Raw genomic sequence first — 22,087 nt, forward strand, 5'->3', positions numbered from 1 at the left:
CCTCCTGTTCGTTCCGTTTTTTTCCACGCTCGGAGGAGAGATATTTATTATTTTGCGAGAATAATTATTCGCGCGAGACACGTTTCGAATTGCTAGAATTTCTTTCATAGTCATATTCACAGTCTTCTCGATATTCTTCTTTATTGCTTATTTAGAATTATGGAAAGTTATTCGCATCACACGGAACTGAATGTTTTAAGGTTTGAATAACTGTAAAGCTTCATCCGTGCATTTTTTTAGATTAGAACCTTAGAAAGTTGCGAGACAAGGTTATGAAAGGTATACGTATATAAAGAACAGTGTATCTAACTGCCGGTGAAATTTTTTTATTTCACTTACCAATGTCTCGTCCGTGCACGTAGTTACGAGATACGAGATTTGTTTCCACGTCTCGTGAAATTAGAGCTGCAAGTAACGAGTAATGGGATCGAACGAGAGGGATATAATAACGGAGAGCGGAAAGTTTTATCGTTTATTGTTGTAAAATACGCAAAAAAAAAGAAAAAAAAAAGAAAAGAAAAGAAAAGAAAAGATTGCGCAACGTGTGCAACAATTTTTAATTATGTTTACAACGAGAGACGAAGTGGAAAAAATGAGTCGGGAAATAATTATAACGTACGACAAATCATTTGTCAAATCGTTTATTGAAATACGCCTCAAATATAATTACAATTCCCAAGAAAAATAAATTGTTTCTTCTTCCTTCCCGCATAGCTCCATTTGTCAAAGATTCTAACTGTTTCCAATCACAATAGTAATAATCCAGATTTAAAAGTAGGAAAAGATCCAATATTTTCGGTATTATTATAATTTATAACAATGGAAGATTGACATGTTTTTATGATCGACTTTAAGGATTTATTTTATTACTTTATTGCTGCTTCTGGTTACCTGAGGATAAAGAACAGGTGAATAGGGGTAGCGATGAGGATACCATCTGGACGGTCAGGTTTCCCTTAATTGCCTATCCACCAATCGTCTACTCTCTTCCATTAGCTGTCCAATCCGAAATTTCGATTCATACCCTTAACTGGCCAGGCCCATCCCCTATTCTTTCCTTCGAATTTTGCATGCACAGGCAGAAATCGTTCTCCAAAGTCAGTCCTACGTGAACTCTTGACGAGTGTCGAACTCACGCAGAATTCTCTCGTGAATTTCTCAGTGAATTTCTGAGTGAATTTCTCAGTGAAAAGTGTCGAAAAAATTTCGAAGTGAGAGAAGGAATTTCGCTCAAGATCAGCTTCAAGTTATCGGACAGGATTCTACGACTGTTCATAACGACTGATCAATCAAAGAATTCCTTCAGTATTGAGTAAGTGATAATTATATATTTATATATTTATATTTATATATTTGTCAGATTAAAACAAGCAATTTGAAAATGTTTTCGATACGAATAAGGGAAGGATATCGAGTGATTCGAATTCTGTGTTCCAATCGGTATCGCGATTTGATTGATGAAATATGGGGAAAAGAGTTAAGATGTAAAATATTTGTTTATTTTAAAATTGAAAATTAACGATGTATTATTTTTATTTCTTTCTTATTCGAGTATCATTGAATCAAAATTTTTCTTATTAACTTTCTTGAATCGTATCTTTCTTATTAACTTTGTTGAACCTGTTTTACAAAATTTTTCTTCTCTCCATTTTTCGATTAATTATTCGCAAAATTGGAATAGTATCGAATATTTGTAATTATTTCGTTATATTCTTCAGAATTCTAAAAAATATATATATATATATATATTATCTGGTCAATAATAATGTTATATGTCAAAGGTGCCCGATTAAGGAAAGATCATCAACTCTTTCGTTAAAAAAAAAGAGAACCTAAAAATCGATGTCGTCGATGTGATACTTTTTCGCGATACCGATAACGTCAACAGGAAATTAAACGAATTAGAATTGAGATCATTAGAATAATGTAGGAAATAAACTCGAACTTATTAGATTAAATGACATATATATCTCAATAATAATTATTAGTCGAGAATAATAAATTCTGACGGAATTACATGTATTTTTTTGCGCGTATGAAAATGCAATTTGATATTTTTTTCAAGTTCTTTTTTTTTTTTTTTTTTTACACTATAGTCAATTTTCTATAATAAAATTATTCAGGAATGAGAAATGAGAAATATTGCAAATAAATGTGAAACAATGCAAAATTGTGAAACGGACGATATATTTCAAGCAACAGAAACAACAAATTGGTTAACCCTATGACTTTCTCGTTTCGCACGCTTCACATTAAGTAACCAATTAAACAGAATTACTTAAATTTACTTGTGCATCGCGATTTCTTTTTGTAAAAAAAAAAAAAAATATATATATATATATATACTCAAAAGAGATATCGATCGTTCTTATTCAAAATTTATTTCATATCTTACTATTTTGCTGAAAATTATTAATATTCAATCTATCTGATAAAGTATTAATTCATGAATCTTGTTTCGTGTTCTCGATATTTAAATCTATGTCGTTATAATTAGAAAGATGTGATCAGAGATGTACGTTGTCGTATATTCTATAATTAAGTCTGTTCGTAGATTTTTAGATAAATAATATAAAAGAAAAATCTCTCTAAATTCTTGATATTTCCATAGATTGAATATAAAAATTCGCAAAATTGCAACATAATTAAAATCACAAATATTCGAAGAATGAATAATAAAATATATATATATATATATAAAGTTTTTTTTTTTATTAAAATTATCATAATATGCGTGAGGATTTATGTTCAAAATAATAATTTAGGTAATAATTTCATGATTTATAATACTCATTGATATGTTAAAAAAATATTGCATCAAAAATTAATTATTACGATAATAAATAAAAAAAAGTTTGTTTATATTTTTATGATATTATATTATAATTATTATAATTAACAAACGATACGATAAGATTAAACATATGAATGAATAATGACTTGTACTAGATCTTCGTATTTTAAATGATCTTTGATATTATTAATAAACTTATCGTAAATCCTTGAACTGATATATTTTCAAAACAATATTTTGATTTAAATTCAATAGAAAAATGCTTGCTATATATCGCAGATACAGAATCTCATTGGTCAATTTATTTTTTATCTCTTAGAGAAATTAGAACATTCTTATAATTTTAAATTAATTCGATTTTAAAATAAGATAGCATTAATGCTTGTATAATAATATTGCTAAATGATAAATAAATAATAGAATTCTTATAAACGTAAATGAATTTATACAAGATTATATTTGTATATAAAATATATTTAAAAAATAAAAATATAATTATCGTGAAACATTTAAGTGAAATGATAGTTCCGCATTTCATAGTTTTTATATTATATTATAAAATCAAAAATTTAATACTTAGATTATAATTTTGATAGAAAAATGAAACGACGTTTGTTCAATTTAAATACATTTTATATTTCGTATAGTTACATGTCAAAAAAATATAAATAAAGAAAGAAAATAGCGAGAAAAGGATAAAGATACAGGAAAAATATTGAAATCAGCGCCATCTCTAGAGTGCCGCAAATGAAACTCGTAGAGGAAGGATAGAAAATAATAAGAGAAGAATAGAGATAAGGCGAGAATTGATCATTGACGTTATCTTTTGAATTTAGACAATATTTTCTTAAAATAGGATAAAGTAGAATAAGAATTGAAATCCAATGACATCTCGTGATAAATTTAGATACACGTTTCGAAAGATACTCGAGAGATGGCGTTGATTGTTAATTTTTATCCTATCTTTATTTTTCTTCTACTATTTTTTATCCTTTCTTTATGAGTTTCATTTACGGCACTCTGAAGGTGGCGCTGATTTCAATATTTTTATTCTATCTCTGTCTTTATTCCACTATTTTTTTTCTTTGTCTATATTTGTTTTATATTATCCATATCCATGTGTTCGTGATACGGCGCCAATTTTTGATTAGCTTTATTATCTATTTTTCTCAAATTTACTGATTATTCCATGGAATTTTGATATCTCATAGATATATACTTGACAATTTTTTTTATTTCTATATGTCATATATATATATATATATATATATATATCTTATATTTAAACTTATTTTTTACATATGGACAGGAAGTGACATGAGAAATTTTTTCATAACTTTAGAAATATTCTATCTAAATTTTGGATTTTGTTAAGAAAATATAATTTAAAAACAGGTTTTATATATTTATATGGATACTTATATACTTTATTTGCATATTTAGATTTTCTGTTAGAATAAAAATAATTTTTATAAATTTATTCTTTCATATTGTATCATTTATGAAGTATTTATAGATATAGCTCGATATTCTCATAAAAAAGAATATTGAGCTATATGAAAATATAAAAAAAAATTTTATCTTAAAAAATAATAATTAAATATCTTTTAAATTAAATAGTTTTTTATTATAAGTGATTTAATAATTTTTATTCTAAACTATTCTATTTATTTCTTTCTCTATAATATCCATAAAAATTTATAAAATCCATAGTAAATGACGTCACATCATATTGCAAATCTTAGCACATTCTATACATATATTTTCATTAAGTTTAAAGCATTGCGAATTGTCATGTATTACATATGAAGTAATTAAAATTTTTGCAATCTAATTTTATATTATATATATTTTTTAATATTTTCTATTATTATTATCGAGCTTTTTTTATTTGTAAAATACGATTTCATTTTCGGGCTATAATTTTTATTTACTTTTATGTATCCTATTCAATTATATAAAAATGAACTTCACATATATATCCTCTTTAATTTACATTATATGCAATAGCATTTTCTAAATAAATGTGAATCTATAAATGCAATTTAGTTAATGGAATTTATTGCGTGGCTAATAAAACTAATATTCTATTGAAAGTAACTTTTTCTTTTTCATTTGTGTCCATCTGTTCATAAATTCGGGACAAACAGCAGTTAGCAGCTGGCAGCTACAATAATGTCTGTAGTGGATAAAATTAAGCATTATCAGCGAAATATTGAAAAATGTGATGACAATGAAGATAGAGTATGTATTGTTGCACTAATTTTAGTATTCTACAAAATTTTAGCAACGTATACAATGATGCAGTTTTATTGATATAGTTGGATATAACCTTATAATGAAATTTAAATACAATTATGACAATATTTAAATTCTATGAATATTTATAAACCCGATATAAATATAACGTGTATATTATAAAAATAAATAAATAAATAAATATATATATATATATTTATATATACACACATATATATATATGAATATATATATATATATATATACACATACATATATTCATTCTTAAGTGAAAATAAATTTTTGTAACATCTATTCTATTGTATTTTTATTTTGCTTTTTTCCTCATATAAAATCAATCCTTTTAAAAAATATATAATTTTTGCATATTATTTTTACTTCTATAAATTTTAACACATATATTAGTTTTATATTTAGTTTTATATTATTCATTCTTAAAATAAAAATTATATCTTTTGTATTATAATCTTATTGTTTTTTCATTTTGATATATTTTTTTTAATTTTTTGATACATTACATTTATATAATTAATTATATTAAGTAATATATATTAAATATTACAGGTTATTTATTGTATTTCAAAACTATCTAATTTGCCAGTAACAGTACAGCATCTTCAAGATACTGGTGTAGGACGTACTGTAAATGGTTTAAGAAAATATGATGGTGGTGTAGGAAATGCTGCAAAAGCACTTGTAGCAAAATGGAAAGCAATGGTTGCTAGTGAAGAAACTAGCGAAGGTGAAGTTGAATATGATGATGAAACTTGTGTTCCTGACACACCTGACAGTTATAATATAAATAATCGTGAATCTCCAAAATCTGAAGAGAATTCTATAGGGTATAATAACATTTTGTATATAATTATTATTTTATATTGTATTTATTAAATGCAGAATTATTATATTTAATATCATATTTTTTCTCTTTAATAAATATACATATATGTATATATATATATATATATATATATATATATATATTGTAATAGATATAATAAATAAATAAATATAATTGATTTTTTAGACATAAAAGTGAAGAAAATCAAAAAGATATGTATAAACATAAGTCAGAAAAATCTGAAATGTCGCATACATCACATAATAATAAATATACTTCAAAATATGAATCCAAATTGAAAATTAACGAATCTCAACCAAAAATAAATAATGATGTTGCTAAAAATTCAAATAATGATTTAGAAAAACAAAAGAAATATGATAAAACTAAACATAATAGTCATAAACATGAATCAAGAAGTGACAAGAAATCTTCAAAAGATAAAAGTGCCTATAAAAAAGATGAAATTCAAAGTACTAAACATCATAGTCATAATAAATATGATAATACAGAAAAACACTCTAATAAATCTATAGATAACAATAGCTTATCTAGAGTTAATGAAGAAAATCATAAAAAACGAAAAAATTATGATTCAAATATACTTAAAAAAGAAAATAAACGAAGGAAATATTCAGATAGTGAAAATGATGAAGTTAAATTTCAAGTATCTTCTAGTTTTGAAAAGCATAATAATTGTATCACATTAAATACAATTAAAATAAAAGAAGAGCCCAAGGATAAAGATGTATTAACTAAAAATGAAATTAAATATGAAAAGAAAGATTCTCATGAAAAATCAAAAAGCAGTTCTAGCAAATCTCGAACTGATTCATCTAATAGCAAATTAAAAGATAATAGTGAGAAACATAAACATAAGATTGAGATACATACAAATCATAATAAAGATGAAACTAGACGAAGTGATCATTCTAAGGAATCTTCAGAATTAAAACATCACAATAGTTCCTCTAGTGATAAGCATCATGATAAAAGTAAAGACAGGACTAAAAAAAAGGATCATAAAGGAGAAAAAAATAGACATGAAAATAAAAACAATAAAGATTCAAAATATATGAAACATGGATCAAAAGAATCCAAGGATTTAACAAAAATAAAACAAGAACTTAATGGTGATGGAGGCATTGATTGCCACTCTGGTTAGTTAATATTTATAAATATAATTGTGTTTGTTATTTTATATATGATCAAAGTAGATATGCAATATTTGTTTTCTTTTCTTCATTAAAAATACTGAATAAATTATATTTTTTATAACATTATGTGCTTCTATCAAATTATTTAATATATTCTATGTATGAATATATAATATTTGATTTTGTATTTTATTTAATTTATTTTTTATAAAAATGAAAATGTAAACTAAAATACAAAGTATTTTATTATATTTTAATATTTTATATTTTTAAATTATTTTTTATTAACTTTTAAAATTTTTATATTCAGTAATTAAATTTCAATGAATTTTATTATTTTTATTTTTATAAGATAATATATTGTAATTAGTATAATATTTTATATTGTTATTTTTCTAAATTTAAAAAATTATGAATATTGTTTATTTGTCTAGGTGCTAGCTTTGCAGAAGCACTAGGTATGTGTACAATAACACAATTATCAAAAAAACGTAATAATAATTCTCCAAATACAAGTACATCTAAAGTGATGAAAACAGAACAATCAACTACTATAAGTAATAAAAAAATCACACCGAAAACTGAACCAACAAGTAACAATTTACAAGTAATTTATATTTTATTATTTTACATTACTTAAAAAACTTTTTAACTAAAATAAATTAAAAAAACAATTATTAATAAAGAAATTTTCATTTTTTTTTTTATTGTAGACTCCATCTCTTTTAACATCAAATGTAAAATTGGAGCCATTAAATGTAGATTTAGCATCTACATTACCTGAAATTAGTCCAAATTATAAACCACTGCCGTATATTAATCCAGTTCAGCGTAAAGAAGAAGATAAACTTCTTACCGATGTAATCTATGTTAAAAATCAAAGGTATATATTGTAAAAATATATATATATATTTTATGATATGATATGATAACAATGTGTGTTGATGATAATTATAATTGGAATTTTAATTTTATAGAACAAAAGTATATTCAGGAAATAAATCTGGCTATACAAGTGTTCCAACTTTATTTGAATTATGTACAAGAGTATTGATAGAAAATATTGATGGTAAGTTATCTATAAATTATCTGTTATAAATCTATTATCTATAAATTATATAATCATACTTTTAAAATGTTATATATATATATTTTTTATTTTTTGTAAATAGCACTTGAATTTACGGGTGGCGTGCCTTTTGATATAATAAAACCTGTTCTGGAACGCGCAACAGCAGATCAACTTTTTATGTTAGAACATTATAATCCCTATTTAGTTGAAGATACAGATGAATTATGGCAATATCACTGTAATCGTGAATTTAGAAATAAACAAAGAGAAGAAATGGAGACATGGCGTGAGACATATATGGTGAGTAAATAGATTTGCATTATTTAAATTATTTTTTTATTTATTATATTTCGTATTGATTATTTTATACTTTCTATTCATCAACAGCGATGTTTAGATGAAAGAGAAGCAAAATTGAAAACACTTACGGCTAATATAAAACAATCGATAGATAAATCGGTTCCTGTAAGATCTACTAAACTTGCATATGTGGACAACGTTGTTAAACCTCCGAGAAATATTCTTAAAAAACAAGCTAAATATGGTACTGCTAATTCTACACCTACCACTGCATCTAACTTAAAGAAGAAATTAATCAGCGGCGGAGGACCTACAGCTGCTACAAATATATCTGTTCCGGCACCACCTATATCTCGTAACACAAAAACATGTATGTATTTTTATATACAATATAAATTATATATAATATAATATAATATATATAATATAATTTTGAATATTTTAATAAATTAATATAAATTATTTGTTTTCATTGCTGGCTGATATAGTGAAGAAAACAAAAGCACCGCTCATGGCAAAAGCATTACAATTAATAAAAGGACGTTATAAGCGGTAGTTTATACAAAATTTATTAATATTCAATAATTTAGGTAAGCCATATATTTTGTTACAAATATTAAGCATAATATATATATAAATATTTTATATATATATAAGAATTTATACATACTTTCGATTGCGTTACATATTGACGAAGTAATGTATGTTAAACAGAAATATATTCATGTGAAGTTTACATGCTGCTTCAGGCATTCCGAGATTTACCAAATCGATCATACCAAAATAATCGCTCAGTGCTTTTATATCTACTGTAAAAATTATAATTAATTTCATGAATTATACAGTAGAAGGGCACAAGTATTTGGATTTCTCGATAAAAATATTAAATGAAAAATTCAAAATATTTCATTATATAAAAATTATAATGCCTTCATACAAATTTAAAAAATATAAATTGATATTTTTTGAATATCATGATATTTATTTACTTTGATATTTTAATTATTTGATGCAATAATGAATTTAAAAATCTTACAAATAAATTTAATTTCGTTCAGTATATTTTACTTTAAAATGACATCGTGTTATTTAATAATATCTGTCCATATAAAAAATACTTATCCATACAGAAATGCAAAACTATATACATAATAAATATGTCCCATTTGTTGCTGTGATTTATTAATTTTTTTAAATTACACATGTAAATATTTTTTGTGATTTAGAATGATATATATCAGATTAGATAAATATCTAAAAAAAAAAAAAAAAATAAAAAAAAATAAAAAAATAAAAATAAAAAAATAAAAAAAAAAAAAAAATATTAAATGAAAAATTAAAATGATCACTAGTACTAAGAATGTGAAGAGTACAGCATTCTTCTATATGTCATAATGGATTTGAAATATTTGTGGCCGTCGTAGATTTATATAATATTGAAATATATGTATAAAATAGTTAATGCATTATAAACTAATTTCATTATTGTAACAAAAGATGAATAGAATTAATTATACATATACGTTTGATGTATTATGACATTGAATTATTTTAATAATCAGAAATAATTAATTTATATTTAAAAAATCTTTAATGCATATTAAATGCTAAAAATTTTGAAATTACAAAGTAATAACTATAGTATAATTATATATAGTATAGTATAGTATAGTTAATTCTATAAACAGTAAATGTTGCACATTATTATTTTTGTAAATCTTTTTTGAGCAACAAATAATTAAATGTACGAATAATTATTTTACTTAATATGTATGTGTGCGTTTAAAAGATGTAATTCATCATAAATATATATTAAGTATAATATAATTTTTTTTATGATTCTTATATTAATATTAGATGATAGATTTATATCAATTTAAATTTTTTTAAGAATGTAATTACCTGAACAAATCGTAATATTTTTGAACAAATTTTAAATTTCTTTAAAGTTAAATTATATTATAATATAATATTAAATTATATTATACTTATTCTATTGAAATGGTGTTTTTGAAATATTTGTATTTTACATATGTATTTTATTTACCGATTAAAATTATAAATAATAGAATAAGTTAATTTATAAGTAAATTATAATAAGTTTAAAATTAATTTCAAAATTATTCCAAAAACACCATTTTTATACATATTTAATTAATCGATATTTTATTCTATAATATTATAGAAATATATACACATGTATACATATATACATATACATAATATATTTTAGGTTTTAAGATTATATTCCCTGAACAAATTAATGATTTTTTTAAATTTAAAGTAATATTCATATAAAAATGAAATTTTCACATGTAAAATAATTGAAATAGCATTGAAAGAATGCTGCAAACAGTTTTATATATATTATAAGTAAATAAAAAACGAAAAAGGAATATATTACAAAAAATGTTATACGTCCATTGTATTTGAAAAGAAAAATATTTGAAAAAAAAAAACAACTTAACATTATCAATATATATAATTATTATAAATTAAATCTATTTGATCTTTTAAATTTAAGTTAGTGAGTAAGAAATATCATAATTAGTGTAAGAATATTGTAAGTATATTATGTAAGGATAAATAATAATCATGTATGTAATTCATTTCGCGTATATAGTTATATTTAAGATAATGTATTTATGTTTTATTTATAACATATTAGCGTTTATGTAAAATATTTTAATTTTGATAGTAAACATAATTTTAAGAATCAATAGATGAATTTGCGGAACTTGAAAACTTGAAAAACCTAAAGATTCCATATTATTTGAGTAAAATTTAAATTAATTAAGTATTTATATCTATGCATTAATTTTTATACATGCATCCCATTTTTATAATCACTTTATTTTCCTGTATGATGTAGAACGATATTCATAAATGAAGTATTTTACGTTCTACGCTTACATTCAACAGATTACATTCTAAAACTCAAAATTTTTGTATATAAATTCTTTATTATTTGTAATTTTTTTCCTTTTTTTTTTTTATATATATATATTTTTACCTCGCTTGAGCAATATATCAAAAAATAAAAATAGTACCTTACGAAAAAGATTAGCAATTCGATAATGTTAATCAATCGTTTTGGTATTTACAAGATATAGTTAAATTATTTGCGTCAAAGTACGATACTTCTTTTATGAATTTCTTACTTATATTTATATAAGAACGAAAATTGAAGAATAATGAGAACATAGTTTATTATATATAATCTACTTAATTATGTTTATTTAGAATTAATTTTTAATTTTATAGAAAATCAATCATTATGTAATTTTTGTAATTTATTAGATTTTCATCGTTCAAATCGAAGAATTTAAATTTCTATATATACATAAAAGAAGAATAAAATAAATAGTCAAAATGAAAATCATAAATCATACATGGATGATGGATAATATATGTATACATTTGTATTGATTAATGTATTAATTAGTCTGATTAATTTATATAGCGAGGTTGTGAACACTTTCCCTTTTATAAATTGATTGAATTAAAGGAAATTATAAGATCAAAGATATGATATTTTCATATAGGAAAAATTACGAAAAAATTGATGTTATCGCTTGAAATTATCGATTAAAAGTCAATAAAAATAAGTAGATTATGGTTAAATGAATAAATATGAAATACTGTATTCATAAATATTACATAATTTATTTTTCAATTTAGTGTAACGAATTAATATCAATAAACATTTTCTCATAAAAGTTTTAAAATATTTTATTCAATAATACGATTAATTATTAAATCATACAATAATGTAGAATATTTATTTAATTTGATTTATGCAATTAAGATGATTTCAATTAAAATAAACACACGAATAAAACTTAACGTAATGCAATTCTCGTAATTAGAGGAATTATATGAAAAATTCATATAACCAGATTATTAAAACAATTTATCGAAGTAAATCTATACAGTGTTGCGTTACATTGCAATGTAACAATCATGTATTAATCAATATTACAAAAGAATCCAAACAGACAAATTTGATTCGAATAATTTTTATATATTTTTTTCCGATATTTTTATTTTATTTTAAGAATGTTAAACACAGGTCGTTATAATTACATTATCCGTTCCAATGGAAAATAACGTGAGCGATCATTAAGTACATGGTTATTGTCATAGCACTTGTCAGCATAATTGGAAAGCCCACTCTGAAACGAACGCATTGAAAATTATTTGTCGAATTAATTAAATTATTATTACGCGAAGAATGAATTAGCGACAAGCTCTTGTGAAAATAAGCTTAATTTATTCGCGATTTATTATTCGATTTGAATTCGAAATTTCACTCGATATATCGAGCTATTCGATACAATATTAGATTAGTTAGAAGTTATTTCATATAATCATACGATTTATTATTGCCTCGCGTAAATGGAAATACACATAAAGGTTTAGATTTTTAGAAATTATTTGAATTCATGCTACGATATTTAATCAATAAGATAAAATAATTTTAATTAAGTATCGTTAAATATCAATGTAAATACAAACTTTAACTGATCAATGTAAATACAAATACGATAATGTATAATCAAAATGTATACCTATTGTATCAATTATTAATTTATTATTTTGTATATGCCCTGAATAAAAAAATACAAAAAATACTGTGTACGAAAATTTTTTATAATTTCTGACCTTCCTCGATCATATTCCTTAAAATAATCACTTACTTGAAAAATTGAATAAAAGAAAATTTGTATCCATGTTGTTCCGCAACTCCTGCGCAAACTACATTAGCAGTAGCTCCAATCAAAGTTCCATTTCCTGCAAATATTCCTATCCATTCAACTAAATAAATCACATTAAAATTGGCCTTTCAATCAAACCCTCACCTTTGCACGAGAAAACATATAGCACACATTATTCGTATAAATATTTGTCAAATGAAATATCCGAATTATCTGTCAAGTTTCATTACCTCCCATACAGGCGCCAAAAGCTAATGCCCAGACCAATGGTTGTAGGGGCAATTTTAATTCATTGTTTTGCGCCAAAGTAGTGACGATCCTTATCATCATAGTTGAAAGAGGCACGTTGTCCACGAACGTGCTTGCGAATGCCGACACCCAAAGCAACAGCAATATAGCCACTGCCAATCGTGACTCCTCGTTCACGGATAGAATTATCTTTTCCGTTTGCTTTCCTATCCAAGCGATCAAACCCAATCGTGATAAAGCCTGAAAATCACGAAACGAGATTAATCAATCGAGATTTTATTTATTATTTACCGCATGTTTTCCTTCTACCTCCATAAGAACGAATAAAGACGCGAAGAATAATAAAGTGCTCCACTCCACGCGCGCCATCAGACCATCCAAATCTTCGCTATCCGCTAAAATCAACAATAAGAGAACACCTAACAGAGCGGTCCAGCCTAACGATAAATGCAGATTCGGCACACTGTGCACGAAGAATAACGTGATCACGAAGATTAACGTAAATCCGGATTTTACCAACAACCATTTGTCCCGAATAGGATACTGTGATAAAATAAAAATCGAATACGATAGTTAAGATACGATAATAAATAAATATATATATATATATTTAATATTTTACCTTTTCCTGAAGCTCCTCAAGCGTAGTTTTATACCTCTCAAGTGTCTCGCTGCCTGTCATTAGCTTCTTTTTTAACTGGGAGAGCAATCGTTGAACTTTTTTCAACAAAGTTTCTCTCACTAAATTTTCATCTTTACTATAACTCGACAAACTTGCCGCGGCCCTTTGCCAAATGGCAATTTCATGCCTTAATTCCTGAAACGAAAGATTCAAGTAATTTTTTTTGTCGAAATAAACGATTACAAAGAAAGATATACCTGCACATCGGGGGGTTCGGCGAATTTAAGAGCAGCCATATCTCGAAAGACGAATCGCAGTTGAGCGTAAACCACGATCACTACCAATATTACGCCTATGCTCATGTGTATCGTGAATGTACTGAAATCGATGCCCTAAATAACAACGAACGATAATGATAAAGTAGCATGTAATACATAAGGTATGTATATTAATAATGGATTAAGGAGTGTTAACGATTAAATGATAATATCGTTAAATTAAATTAAACGTTTTTATTTTACGGTAATACGTTATACCGATTTAATTTAATCCTTAATGAAATATTTGTAGAAATCAATACTCGAAGTAGTCCCTTACATTATTGATAACATCGTGATTCGATGTAATAATTACGTTGGGTGGATCGCCTATTGGCGTCATAGCACCCCCGATATTAGAATAAACCACCATCGCTGTCAATATTGGCACAGGATTTATTTCCATTACTTCGCATAATCGGATGGTCACCGGTGTCATTAACAATACTGTCGTAACGTTATCTAGGAATGATGAAATTAACGTTGTAAAGAAACACAGTGTGCCTACGAGCGGCCATAACTTTCCACCAGTGATCTAAAGAAAATTGGACGAGAGAAATGGAGGATATTATATTGTTTAATTTTTATAATTATCGTGAAAGTTTTACTTAATAACATATTTAGTTGAACTTTTCCGCGTGACAAAAATTTTTTTTATAATTTAAAACGTTAAAAATGTTCATTTAGAAATTAAATTACCTTGTAAGCGTAAACTGCTAACCAGTCGAATATACCCGTTTCGGCGATCACGGCAACAAGTATCATCATCGAGAATAATAATAACAACGTGTCGACGTCTATCCAAGATATCAGTTCATTCATAGTTGGCCTCTGGAAGATGATTTTATATATGAGTTTAAAAGTATTCAGAGAAATTTCACGGATCTTTTTTTAAGAAGATTTTATCACCTCGTTTAAAGTTGCCAATATCGCGATAGACATAGTCGAAGCTAGCATGGCTGCTAAAGTTCTATGTACGATCTATGTAATAATGAATTAAAATTATAAAAGGACAAAAGATGGAAACTGTAAATTATTACCCACAAATTACCTCGAATATTATAAGTACATATAATCCCAATAAAATTAACGCAGCATAAACTATCCCATCGTCTTTGTCTATAGGTGATAAGTCATAACTGATGGAAATGGCAAAACTCGATTCTAGATTAGTTTTCAATTTGATCGATATCTCTCCATACTCTAACGCGCTGTAAAATAAAATAATAGAATTTTTCGAAGAAAGATATATGTGAAAATTCGATCGTTAAACATTTTTGCGCCTACTTCTTATCCATATTTTTTAAATTAAATATCTTCTGATGCCTTTGTCCAGGAAAAATGTCCATCAGATTTTCAGGAAGTATGGGTAAAACCCATATATCACTTATATTCTACATTAACGTGATGGATTAATTTTTATATGTAAATATTAGTCCAAGAAATCTCTTCTTAATGTATTACGCGATTGATACCTTAATTTCTTCATATCCGTTGAAAAATTGATTAGTCTTATTATCCTCGTTGAACAATAATTCCAACCATATCATTAAATACCTATCCGATATATTTGCGTATTCTATTGGTTTTACAGGAGGAAGTAACGATCCTTCCAGCATTATACTGATATATTTCCTAGGAATTTCACCGTACATTTTATAACCTGAAAGATGAATTTAACGATTCAATTAAATTATTCTTATTTGTGGCATCGAAAAGGTCGAAGGACTTTTACTTTTTATCTGTCCACTGGGTATTGAGATTTGATGCAACGATTCGATCTTCTCGCTTTTAATTACCAATATTAACTGAAACACAAGAAATAGAATAAATACAAATTTAACTCAATTTATCGGAGAATAAACTTACGCTGAATATTAACCAACAGAGACACAATATAGTCAGCTTGGCATATCGGTAAAAAGGCTTCTGTTTCGTCTCTTGAGCCTCTTGTATATTGAGATCCTCATCGTTTTCCTTATTTTTCAATCTAAATCAATTTTATAATTTATCTCAAATATCAGAGGAGGGGAAAAAAAAAAACCTTACCTCAACGGCAATGGTTTCTCGAGGGACATATTTACTACCAGACAGTCTTTCTTTGCTCCATCTATGACTCTGTTAAAAATTATTCGAAATAATTGGACCACTTACAGGAATAAATTATCGCCCGATTTTATATTGTAAATACGAAATGACGTGTATTATGTGACATCAAATTTTCCACGTTATATACTGTTTACAGAGAAGACATTAAGAAGTACGGACCTTCCTCCCACGGTGTGATGGACTCGATCGTATTCTCTTTGAAAAACTGCCAAACTAGGATCCAAACGTATCGCCTCTGGTAGTTGACTCCAAACACGGAGCACCTCTTCTGGGATTTGGCCGAGTATTATTGAACTCGTGATAGATGATGGAGTTACTATATCGTATCGAATAAATGTCAAGCAAAAGACTCATAAAGTATATTACTGGCCATGAACTCGTGAAAATTAAATTATATATACAGTGACTCGAAAAAAAAAGAAAAACAAAGATTCGATTAAATATATATATATATTACATTGTTACATACATACATACATATATACATATATATATTTCTTTAATAATTAACGATAATAAAATGATAAAGGTGAAGGGCCATTTTTAATCAATCACAGAGAAAAATAATAGACAAATATCGAATGTAATTACCTGAACCACGACTGCACCGTGATCCTTTCCTCAACACCACTGGCGTCTGCAATCCCGTTTCGTCCTCGCTCGTGTCATCGAACATTTTCGATGGTTACGTGTGTACGTATCCTAATCACTAAATAGATCAGGATAGATTAGTTTGTTTTTCACACGATACGTAATTAATAAATGTTCATTCGGGATACGATACGTTGTAGTCGTAGTTTGAATCCGAGATGTTGACGGAAGGAGGAAGAGCATGGAACTGTTTGATATCCACGATACTAGCTATCGTTTTCTCGTTAGGGGTCACATTTAACGTTTATATGTATATTTATGACGTGTGTTTCTGTTTAGCAAGCGCTCATCAAAATTCCATCTCCGTATGAGATTTCTTATATAGTTAAATTTTCAAATTTAAACGAATTTTTTAATATCGCAAAAAAATAATTCTTGAAATCGATTTCGGCCAATCGTCCGTGAAACTTTGATTTTATTATATATCAAATTTAAAACTCTCTCTCTTACAACATAATAATTAACGTTGAGTGTTATATTTCAGTCGTAAGCCACTCTTAAAAATGATAAGAAAATAGCAACATGAAGTATTAACCCAAGGTATTGTACGGTGTATATTTTCCAGGAATAAGTCCGATGTCTTGTCATTGTTTTCGCGTTAATCATCTCGCTGGAAAGAAAAAAAAAAAAGGAAAAAAAAAAGAAAAGAAAAGGGAAAAGATTAAAAAAACAGAGAGACAGAATTTTATTATACTAATTTTATTATATGGTAATTTAATTTGTTAATATCGTTACTTGTGCAAGCCTCGAGTATTTACCCTAGAGTAGTCATATCGCGGAAAGAGAGTACTTGCGGTCTAAGACGCAGTAAAACCTCGAAAGCTGTTCTTTCACCCGCTTGGATCGCGCCGTCTACAGTGCCGGGCCAATTCTTAGCGTATTCGCTCGAGGTAAATAAAATCCTTTGGAAGGAGTTGGAATCGTTAAGCGACACGCGTCAAAAATACGTGCAATTTTGAACGCTCACCTCTCGTAAGATCCCTCTTTGTGCAGGTGATCATCGAACGAGGTTGGCCTCAGCGTGCTCATCGGGCAACCGAATGTTGTCACTCGATCGTTGGCCAAGGAAGGATCGTATTCTTTGTACCGTAAATAATTGGAAGCATTTGTGGACTCGTAACAATCGTTGAGCGTAGTGAACAGGCATTTCTTTCGCGTCTGAGTGAAGTGAGATTCAGCGAGAAATCCAGCCAGGACAACTTTACTGCTGTGCTCGTGCGACGTGTCGTGGACGAAGTTTAAATTGTTGTCGAGGTCCCACGTGGTTATGATATCTTTTATGGAATTATCGGCCCAAAACGGTTTCTTGTACGTTACGTTGAAAAATACGTTCTCAGCCGGCGCGTACAATGCCTTCGTATATGCCATCGATGGCTCGATAGTTATATTGTCCATCATCGAAGGCGGTATCGCTATAACTGCTAATTGGCATCTGCGAAACTTCTTTTCCTATCGTAACTTCTATCGTATATCAAACGAAAATATATCCACGATGTATTGATAATACCTGAAATATTGCTTTTCCGTGAACACGTAAGCTCGAACATCGTTGAACATGATCTTGCTAACTGGTTCGATGTATTTTATTTCGCCTTCCTCTTGTAAAATATGTTTCAACAGTGTATGCGTGATTTTAGACATGCCACCCTGCAATGCGATGCAAGTTCAATTAATTAAATAATTTCTTTAATTGTGAATACTTCTCTGCGCGCGAATACTTGTACGAAATATTGGTTATTGTCGCCTATCATGATCCTCAATCGGTTGGAGAAACCTGATGCGCCGTACAACATGACGAAGAACCAAAGCGCCGAGATATCGTTGAGATTTCGCATAGCTGTTCGAAACAATTTTACCCGAGGAAACGTTTTCCTTTCGTTTTTTTACGTGAAAAAAATCAATAAAAAGAGATTTTTATCGATAAAAGTTAGGTTACCGCAGGTAGTGCATATATATGCCCGGCACAGAGATCGCACATAGGGAAAGTAAACGATTTGGCGGAGCAATTGTTCAACGCTTGTCACGGCAAGAATCTCTGCTTCTTCGGTTTTAAAGTAATTGCTAAATCTTATGCTCGATGAATTTTCTTCGATCTGAAAGAGATAAAATAATTGCAACGCTATAAATATCGAATATTTAAATCTTTAATCGCGATAAATATTCATTCTCTCTTTAATCCGTCGTAAAATAAATATGGCGATTTACGTTACCCTTTGGAAAAAATTGTGAACCTCGGCTCCATAAAATTTAGGTAAAATTTTCAAAGGTTTTTCTCTCGCGTACAATATTCGATTCTTCCTCTCCTTGTGCGTTCTTTCCATAATTTTTATGTGCAACGAGTTCAATAGATTAGTAACATGTTTTTGCGAGGAATTGGCGTGATAAGAAGTGCAAAATTTTTTCGATAAAATTCGACCTCCTACTTCATCTGATTTTGGATGAATCGTAAAAAAAAAGGAGTCTTCGTAATATTTCATCGTATAATCTTCTCCTATTTTTTAACAAGTATTTACCATTCGCTTCGATGATTAATATATCTAATCCAACTTTATTCAGAATAGTGTACGCGCATGTAAGACCAGCTAAACCTGCTCCTATAATTATAATATCGTAATCGTTGGAGTCCTCCTTAACGAATTTCTCGTCGGCAAAATCGGCAGCCATATATATCACATTTATATTATCCTTTAGCGTTTATTATTTATACATCACGGGAAAAATATCTATTGAATAATTTTTACTTGAAGTTGGCAATTTAAAAGGCGAATTAATAAAAAAAAGGAAAAAAGAAACAAGCGCTTCAAAATTCACGAAATCGACTCGAGGCATCTTACGAATCACCTATTCCGTGATTTCGTATTTAACTTTCTATGTATATAAAAATCAATAAATTTTCATTGGTTACGATAATTCAACATTCAATTAAAACGATCATTATCGAATCGTTGTGTAACAACGATTTTAGTAGTGCGAAAGAATAATGGAGATTACAAATTCTATTACGATAATTTGGAATACGCGAGAGGAATAATGTTGAAAGGTGAATTCGTTAATTAAATCAACTCAATTGTATCATCGATAGCTGTGTTCGATAGAAGAATGATAAAAAAAGTTGGAAAAGTTTTCTCCTTACGAAATTGTTTTCAATGATGTAGCATCATCTATCGAAACGGAAATAATGGATATCGGATTTTTCTCCATCCGTTATCCGACAATTTCATCACGCGGGCAAAAATGGCGCAAACTTTCACGTACAAATTCCGATACGCAACAGCTCAAAAATAACGGTCGGCGTCGTCTCGAACCAGTACGTCCCTTGATAATTCAAGCAACTTTTAACTGCAACCTTTATAACTCCCGCGATGGCCACCTTCCTTTCCCACCCCTTTACGCCCTCCCCCTTCCGGTTCGTCCTAGAAGCGTTACTTTCTTCCGCCCCCTTTACGACTGGTCTACTCTCTCTTTACGGAGCTGTACATCTTAAATAATTGATCTTAACGTAGTTGCCCGTGTTTTTATAACTGTTTTACCGCCCGATGTTGCCGCTGTGATATACATTATTTAGCCCTCCGTTTTTAAACTCAAGTCCCCAGGCATGGAGGTGTGAAAAGAGGCGGACAACTATCGAGGATAGCGCGTCCCTACCCCCCTTTTGATAAAAACTAAGTAGACGATTCACGGGGTCCCGTTAGGTCCCGAACTTTCCTTCGATAAACGGCCAATTATACCTCGCCCCCTCCCCCTCCTCTTATTCAAAAGAAACTGCTGTTAGAAACTAAGAACTTTCCCCGAACGAACTGTTGCGAATCTTCTCTTCTCGGATGTATTAATTCAGGCGAAAAGCGATGATCCCTCTCCAATATTTCCATCTCCGTTCCAACGTACCACGTCTTTCCAATTCCAATCTTTCACGAAGAGAGTTACTTTTGCACCGGACCAGGGGCGAAGGGGGAGAATGGATAGATGATAGAGAAACAGGAAATAAAAACCTCTCACAGAAATTGTTCTTAAGCTTGACTTTTCACAATTCCTCGGCCTCCGTGCTCTCCCCCTTTGTTTGCTCCCCTTCTCTCCCCCTTCCCCATTCTTCCAAGAGATCGAAGAGGCCCCATCCTCCGGCCGAGGGGGGGAGGGAGATGCAACTGTTTGGTCGCTCGCCCCGCCACTTCCAAGCAAGAATGAACTTTCCGAATGCCGAATGCAACATCGTCCTCTTCTGGAAAGCACTTTGACAGAGCCCCACGGGTACATTACTAGGATTGCCGCCACCAATTGAACTCCCTCGACTCGCGCCGTTCAAACCGGGGAAAGAGGGGGGGAGAGGAGGGGGAGCTCCCTTATGTCTGCAAACAGAGCCGCCCGAGGCGACACCGCCGCCTCCGCAGCCTCCGCCGTCTCCTCCGTCGAACCGTTCAAACAGCCAATCGCTCTCGATTCTATACCGCGATCAACCCGACTTGCCGATTCCCCCATTGTTAACCGTATTTGACTTATTCGTTGGCCGAGCGCTGATCTGCATAATAGGCATTAAACCCGCAAGGATTCCCAACTTGTGCATCCGGGATAAGTTTTCGACCGAGAGAGAGAGGGAGGGAGCAGCCTGATTAAGTCTTCCTCCCTTCTCCTCGCGCGAAACTTCGGGACGCGCTCGTTGTGTTACTCGAGCCATCAGGAAAGAAACTGATTACCCATTCTCGCCGAAACTTTGCCAAGAAGACTTCCTCGCGACGATACACGCGCGTTCCCTAGCCCCAAGTTTCTTGACAGCGGCCGGATTGATCCTCTCTTTTCTTCCGTGGATCGATCCTTCGAGTTTTAATTACGATGATTAGGATTATCGAAGAAGAGAGGGAGAATAAAATCCCAAAATCCCTTTGCCGTCTGGACTTTCCTGGGGGAGGGGGTGCGTTTCGATTGGCGTTAATACACACGCTGCTCCACAGTCCCAGTTTATACGACCGAAATTCCCAAGTAAGGTGCAAGAGGACGCGCGCACAG

At 29.0% G+C, this 22,087-nt stretch overlaps 3 protein-coding genes across 7 annotated transcripts; 1 reads left to right on the forward strand and 2 right to left on the reverse strand.

Annotated features, from left to right (window-relative positions):
* The first annotated feature begins 630 nt into the window (after nt 1–630).
* Nucleotides 631–11,227, forward strand: LOC107999762 (transcription elongation factor B polypeptide 3). Of its 4 annotated transcripts, none has more exons than XM_062086730.1 (10): nt 631–1,312; nt 4,945–5,038; nt 5,618–5,895; nt 6,081–7,054; nt 7,486–7,658; nt 7,765–7,934; nt 8,029–8,120; nt 8,224–8,423; nt 8,511–8,793; nt 8,912–11,227. In XM_062086730.1, exons 2-10 carry the CDS (start codon nt 4,970–4,972, stop codon nt 8,977–8,979), a joined length of 2,307 nt encoding a protein of 768 aa, XP_061942714.1. In that variant the 5' UTR covers nt 631–1,312; nt 4,945–4,969; the 3' UTR covers nt 8,980–11,227. The 4 variants fall into 4 exon arrangements, with proteins under 4 accessions (XP_061942714.1, XP_061942715.1, XP_028523450.1 ...); XM_017059777.3 differs by lacking the exon at nt 631–1,312 and having other exon boundaries at nt 4,688–5,038; nt 8,912–9,013; nt 9,138–11,227; XM_062086731.1 differs by lacking the exon at nt 4,945–5,038.
* A 1,032-nt stretch (nt 11,228–12,259) lies between these two features.
* On the reverse strand, nt 12,260–17,340 carry LOC107999792 (P protein-like). 2 transcript variants are annotated; one of them, XM_017059818.3, is made up of 18 exons: nt 17,223–17,340; nt 17,030–17,147; nt 16,598–16,754; nt 16,379–16,447; nt 16,199–16,319; nt 16,065–16,137; nt 15,805–15,992; nt 15,617–15,723; nt 15,381–15,540; nt 15,239–15,310; nt 15,029–15,160; nt 14,610–14,864; nt 14,270–14,404; nt 14,013–14,207; nt 13,700–13,933; nt 13,372–13,630; nt 13,124–13,217; nt 12,260–12,598 (listed from the first exon to the last, which is right to left on the reverse strand). In XM_017059818.3, exons 2-18 carry the CDS (start codon nt 17,112–17,114, stop codon nt 12,511–12,513), a joined length of 2,424 nt encoding a protein of 807 aa, XP_016915307.2. In that variant the 5' UTR covers nt 17,115–17,147; nt 17,223–17,340; the 3' UTR covers nt 12,260–12,510. The 2 variants fall into 2 exon arrangements, with proteins under 2 accessions (XP_016915307.2, XP_016915306.2); XM_017059817.3 differs by having other exon boundaries at nt 12,451–12,598; nt 13,124–13,241.
* A 219-nt stretch (nt 17,341–17,559) lies between these two features.
* Nucleotides 17,560–19,172, reverse strand: LOC107999746 (uncharacterized). Its single transcript, XM_062086769.1, has 3 exons — nt 18,057–19,172; nt 17,848–17,991; nt 17,560–17,699 (listed from the first exon to the last, which is right to left on the reverse strand). The coding sequence occupies exons 1-3, from the start codon at nt 18,485–18,487 to the stop codon at nt 17,570–17,572; spliced, it is 705 nt and encodes a 234-aa protein (XP_061942753.1). The 5' UTR covers nt 18,488–19,172; the 3' UTR covers nt 17,560–17,569.
* Between the last annotated feature and the right edge of the window lie 2,915 nt (nt 19,173–22,087).

This window comes from Apis cerana, linkage group LG16 (genome assembly GCF_029169275.1).
Source record: "Apis cerana isolate GH-2021 linkage group LG16, AcerK_1.0, whole genome shotgun sequence".
NCBI lineage: Eukaryota > Metazoa > Arthropoda > Insecta > Hymenoptera > Apidae > Apis > Apis cerana.

Coding starts and splice junctions, on each gene's coding strand:
- LOC107999762 (XM_062086730.1), top strand. CDS start 4,970: ATGTCTGTAGTGGATAAAATTAAGCATTATCAGCGAAATATTGAAAAA. Junction 7,935..8,028: donor ATCTATGTTAAAAATCAAAG/GTATATATTGTA, acceptor TTAATTTTATAG/AACAAAAGTATATTCAGGAA. Junction 8,794..8,911: donor ATCTCGTAACACAAAAACAT/GTATGTATTTTT, acceptor TGGCTGATATAG/TGAAGAAAACAAAAGCACCG.
- LOC107999792 (XM_017059817.3), bottom strand. CDS start 17,114: ATGTTCGATGACACGAGCGAGGACGAAACGGGATTGCAGACGCCAGTG. Junction 16,320..16,378: donor GAGAAACCATTGCCGTTGAG/GTAAGGTTTTTT, acceptor AAATTGATTTAG/ATTGAAAAATAAGGAAAACG. Junction 14,405..14,609: donor ATCACGATGTTATCAATAAT/GTAAGGGACTAC, acceptor GTTGTTATTTAG/GGCATCGATTTCAGTACATT.
- LOC107999746 (XM_062086769.1), bottom strand. CDS start 18,487: ATGATGGACAATATAACTATCGAGCCATCGATGGCATATACGAAGGCA. Junction 17,992..18,056: donor AAAGAGGGATCTTACGAGAG/GTGAGCGTTCAA, acceptor CTCCTTCCAAAG/GATTTTATTTACCTCGAGCG. Junction 17,700..17,847: donor CGCGATATGACTACTCTAGG/GTAAATACTCGA, acceptor TTTTCTTTCCAG/CGAGATGATTAACGCGAAAA.